This window comes from Azolla caroliniana, unplaced genomic scaffold (genome assembly GCF_043228905.1).
Source record: "Azolla caroliniana isolate FFs.n. ecotype wild unplaced genomic scaffold, voAzoCaro1.0.p SCAF_22, whole genome shotgun sequence".
Taxonomy (NCBI): Eukaryota; Viridiplantae; Streptophyta; class Polypodiopsida; order Salviniales; family Salviniaceae; genus Azolla; species Azolla caroliniana.
In genome coordinates, this window is record NW_028230457.1 from 4,825,482 (window position 1) to 4,830,693 (window position 5,212).

The following is a 5,212-nucleotide window of genomic DNA, read 5'->3' on the forward strand; positions in this document are numbered from 1 at the left end:
CAGCCGATATGGAGCGTTCCTCATGGGCGAGGATGGCTTTCACACGGCTCCGCCTTTCCCGGAGCGCTTCGTCCGCCTCTTCTTGCTCGTCTTTGGCCTTGGGGGGCGGATGTCCACGGATTCGCGCGAACTCGGCTCGCATCATGAGGTGCTTGTATTGTTGGATGGAGGCGAGGCGGTCGCGGAGCGAATCCTCGTAGCGCATGTTCTTTAGGGTTTGAGAGCGATGGGCATTCTGGGACTTGCTCCTAGGGGCGTGGATGAACATGGTGAAAAGGAAACCCTAATTCCTACCCCAACCTATGGATGTATGTGTATGTGTATGTGTGTTGATGTGTTGATGTGTTGTGAAGAGAGAGGGATGGTGATGGCGATGATTTCTACGTGTCTTTTGGCCACCCTAGCGAAGGCTTTTCATGGCCCATGGCATCTCTTCATCTCTCTCCACTTGGTACCCCTTCCTTCCAAACGCTTTAAGCAAGATTTTGATTCTATACACACATGATAGGATGGATGGATGCCCTTGCGTCTCCTTGTGGGGTCCAGTTTTTGAGAGAGAGAGAGAGAGAGAGAGAGAGTGTGTTGAGACTTGCACCCAAATTATTATGTATTTTATAGTCAGGGACACCATCGTGCCCTTGTAGGGTTGGTTCTTTTCGGAGAGTGTCCAACTTGTTTGGATAAACCATTATGTATTTTGTCACGAAAGTTCGGAATAAACCAATGTCCTAGGCTGAGCTTGCACACTTCGACTACGTCCTCGATTCCATCCGATCACCATTTGAACATGTCGAACTGTTAATGTCAACGAAACCCACACCAGACATGGCAATTTTCATTCAAATGATTATCAAATGCTCTTTGTCGCTCAACACTAGCTTGAATCCACGAGCTTTACCAACACACGTCGTACCATTCTCCTAATCCTATAAGAAATCAAGGAGAGTCTTTTACCTAATGAATGTATGTATTGCATGAAGGAGAGTTATTGTGCTTTGGTGGTACTTGCAATGCCTTGTGTTTAGTGTAACCCTTGGAAACTTATCATGGATATGAATGAACATGTACTTCCCTAGGTATTTTTGAATGTTGATCGGAGATCTACCTAGCCTCTTTGTCCATCTTGTTCTGAAATCTTGTAAAGCCTAGTGTCGACTCTTTTACCATCAAGTTTCACAAAACAACCAAGCATATTTTTACTTAGCGAAACCACATAACCATTTTGATATGGGCAAGGGTTTTGGAAATGTCGTTATTTCGTAACTTTTCAAGGGGGGTAAAATTATGGTACAAATCCTACTTTGGTTCCCAACTTCCACATGCACTCAATGGAGAGATTAGATCTTGTGTTACATTATACAACTCCCATCGCCTCATATGATATGGCTTCTTCGGATAGTGTCTCAAATTTTGTTGGGGCTCTCACATTTTAGGATACTTCATATTGCACGAGAAGAAATATAGTGTTACACAAGGAGTCACACTTTTGTTTGTTTATGAGCCATCTCACATTAATTTGCTTTAGGTAAAGTTCCATAAAAGACAATTTATCATCAATTCATATAGGAACATCTTGTATAATTTCAAATTAATCGACAATTCAAGCATTCCAAAACTTTTTTGATGTGAAGTGAGTCTTGTGATCAATCATTTCCTACACTTTTCTTGTTTTGAACCTCAACCACACATACATAACGTATCCAACTTATCGCTCAGTGTGTAATAAAAAATAACTCACATCTTGTATGGCACAACAACAATATAAGAGTTTGAAGGGTGATAAAAAGTGTCAAAAGCCCTTGGAAATCACTATATTCTAACTTTTTTTACTTGGTTGGAAAGCAAATTATTCTCAACTTAAGTTTACTCGGTGATTAGCATGTCACTCCATAATATATGTGCTTTTATGTTTGTAAGCTCATTTACCATCCAACAAAATACAAATGGATTCATTTGCCCATATATATGACTTGGGCACATTACAATTCATCTTATTTTTTGGTTTTGGCATCAAAACCATATGAGGGTATATAATTTGTTATTCAACAATACAAGGTGTGAATATCATTAGAAGTCTTGTATATCACTTGAATGATCATATTAATAAAGCCAATCAATCCCTTGCTAATTTTATGGTATATCTCCACAACTTTGACATATTATTAATTTGTAACCCTTAGAGTCCATGGGTTCATTCCGTCTTCTTCTTTGACATCTTCCTACCTCTCATGTATGAAGTGAAATACAAAAATCCTCTCTATGTTCCATATCTCCAAGAGTTTTTTATGTCACAAGTCGATCCATCGATTTCACTAATCAATACATCGGCCTTGAGAGGAAGGTCTGTTTGACAACATGTTATATGGCGCCATCGTCATTCGTATCCTAAAGAGTTAAAAAAAAAAGTCAACGCGGAAATGCTTCTTAGTTTATAACAATTAGCATGACAATTCTATGTACATGGCTGTATCAAAACAAAGTTAAGAGAATATGAGATCATTACTACACATTCCATTACATTAGATGATAAAGATCACAAACCTTTGTTTGCGTCGCTCGAGGAACCGAGCCAACGACACCTTCCTTGCTTGCGGCAACGCTATAGATGCAAATAAAATGGAACGAAATGATCAACATGGTATGAATGATATATGACTTAGATGCGTACAAAACTGAACGAAATGATCGACACATATGAATGGTTTACGCTTTAGATGTGAACGAAATTGAACGAAATGATCAACACATCAACACATATGGACAACATATGCATAGATGTAAACAAAAAGATTGAACGGAATGATCAACACACCGTGACACATATGTGGAACGATATACACGTACAAGAGAATATGTAGTTTGTTTGATTACATGGAACTTTGAATCAATTCAATATTGTTGTGTAGAAATTCGACAAAAAAAGATTAGAAAAACTTGAAAATTATTAGGAAGTGATTGAATTGTGCAGTACCTCTGGGGACATCACCCATACTTGCATCATTAACCATTTGTTGTGGAATCAAGGGATGGTAATCCATGCTAGACATGCCATCCTTAGTGGTGTTCCTCACAGGTAAAACATTCTTTGAAGCCATCATCATGATCTCTTGGGCCTAGTACAATAACACCATCAACAATGAATTCAATCCAATTGCTTTCACCAATGGTTTAAAACTTTAATGCATTCATATGGATTCAATTGAACCCAACAATGAATTCACTCCAATTACACTCAACAATGGTTGAATGCATTCATTTGGATTCAATTGAATCGACGATGATGTTTTGTTTTGTACGGATGTATACCTTGGCTAATGAGACATCATTGTACACACACACACTCCCACGATAGAAGATGGTTAGTTGCTCCGGGGCCCCCGATCCTCCTCCAACATTCGAGTGGATCGAAGAAGGTTGTACCAAATGAAGCTCTTTATTCTTCATCGTTATGGATTTCGGCTGCCTAGACAAATCGGGCGATGTGTCGAGATTGATCCCCATGGCTTGTGGCGGACATGCCGATAATTGGGTGGGCTCCATAGTGGTGAATTGCATCTGGATCTGCGGTGTTGGCCATTGTTGGGTAGGGCAAATGTTGCTACTCAAGAATGGTAGTGGCGGGGCCGGACAATGATGGCCATACTTCTGCTTATTAGGTTGGAATGAAGAGGATTGTAGTGATGGTGATGGTGATGAAGGTGAGGATGGCATGGTCATGTGTCCATATTCATATAGCATATTAACTCCTTGTCTAGTAGTGTTCATCTCATGGGTATGGGTATGGTTATGGGCATGGGCATGGGTATAGGCATGGGTATGACTATAGGTATGGGCATCCATAATGGTATCATTCCATCCATGGTTTGCTTGTGAACCCATGAATGTCCCTACACACACACACACACACACACACACACACACACACACACACATCATCATCATCATACACTGTATTGACATACCATTCATTACATGACACACAAACTAATGACTGAGATTAGGGCACTAATCTCACATGTTGAAGATCACTTCATCACAAAAAAATGTTAAAGACCACTCACTAATCCCAGATGTTTAAGACCACTGATTAGGATCCTCTGAATTAGTGGGAGTTAACCCACTGATTCATAAAGGCAATTAGTGGAAATGTTAAGAAGGAAGATTAATGGAGGTCACCCATATTTAAGAGAAGATTAGTGGAGATAACCCACGATTATGTAGTCTAGGGGATTAGTGAAGACAAACCACTGATGGCTGTAGATAAGATTAGTGTATAATTCGGACAGGATTGATTAGTGGAGGTACTCCTTTGATTCAGAGATGATTAGTTGAAAGAAACCTTGATTAAGAGAAGAGTAGTCGAGTAAACTCACAATTTAAGAGACGATTAGTGGAAAAGAGGGATCAATAATTTAAGAACATGAATATTAAAAACCAACCAAATAATGAGAATAATATTAAGAACCCATTAATCAAAACAACACAAAACAAAACTGTAGAAGCTTATTAATTGAGACCAAGTAAGTCACATTAATAAAAGAACAAAAACAAAATCCACAAAATTAAAAGGGAGAGAAAAACATTAACTGAAATCAGATATTGATTCAAAACAAAAGAAGAAGAAGAAGAAGAAGAAGAAGAAGAAGAAGAAGAAGAAGAAGAAGAAGAAGAAGAAGAAGAAAATCCAAACAGAAAACTGGTTAAAAAAGGCATAATTTAACTGAAAATAAAGACAGGCTTCCATTAACTATAAAGAAAAGAGCATTAATACAAAAATTCAAGCAAATGTAGGCAGAGAAATAGTTTTACCTGAATTAAATGCCATATTTCCATAGGCAGAAGATGGATCCATGACGGAAACAGGCGAGGGATGTGGGCCGTTGATCCTGATCATAGATCGAAGGCCAAGGAAATCAAGGGCCACCAACGTTTCTGCATGAACATAATCAGTATTATGCTTGAAATTTGAAGGAATTCTTTGGCTTTTCTTCATCAAATCCGCCATAGCCAGTCACAACAGATCATACATAAACTATGAATGAATTTATATATATATATATATAGCTTAACTAAATCATAGACATGTGCAGAAGAAGAGAATTTTAGAAATGGAAGCTCACTTATTGCAAATTACTGTTATTTAAAGAAAATCAAGAGGAGACATAAAGTTAATTAAATCAAATTACACACACCAGAAAAAAAGAAAGAAAAA

At 38.3% G+C, this 5,212-nt stretch overlaps 1 protein-coding gene across 1 annotated transcript; it reads right to left on the bottom strand.

Annotated features, from left to right (window-relative positions):
* Window positions 1-1,882: 1,882 nt before the first annotated feature.
* LOC147849862 (uncharacterized) lies at window positions 1,883-3,892 on the bottom strand. Its single transcript, XM_087336935.1, has 4 exons — window positions 3,307-3,892; window positions 2,972-3,113; window positions 2,542-2,599; window positions 1,883-2,385 (listed from the first exon to the last, which is right to left on the bottom strand). Exons 1-4 carry the CDS (start codon window positions 3,877-3,879, stop codon window positions 2,313-2,315), a joined length of 846 nt encoding a protein of 281 aa, XP_087193061.1. The 5' UTR covers window positions 3,880-3,892; the 3' UTR covers window positions 1,883-2,312.
* Between the last annotated feature and the right edge of the window lie 1,320 nt (window positions 3,893-5,212).

Excerpts from the sequence above, each read along its gene's own strand:
- LOC147849862 (XM_087336935.1), bottom strand. The coding sequence starts at position 3,879 with ATGGGTTCACAAGCAAACCATGGATGGAATGATACCATTATGGATGCC. Across the intron at positions 2,600-2,971 it reads TATGGGTGATGTCCCCAGAG|CGTTGCCGCAAGCAAGGAAG; the intron begins GTACTGCACAAT and ends TTGCATCTATAG. Across the intron at positions 2,386-2,541 it reads CTCGAGCGACGCAAACAAAG|GATACGAATGACGATGGCGC; the intron begins GTTTGTGATCTT and ends TTAACTCTTTAG.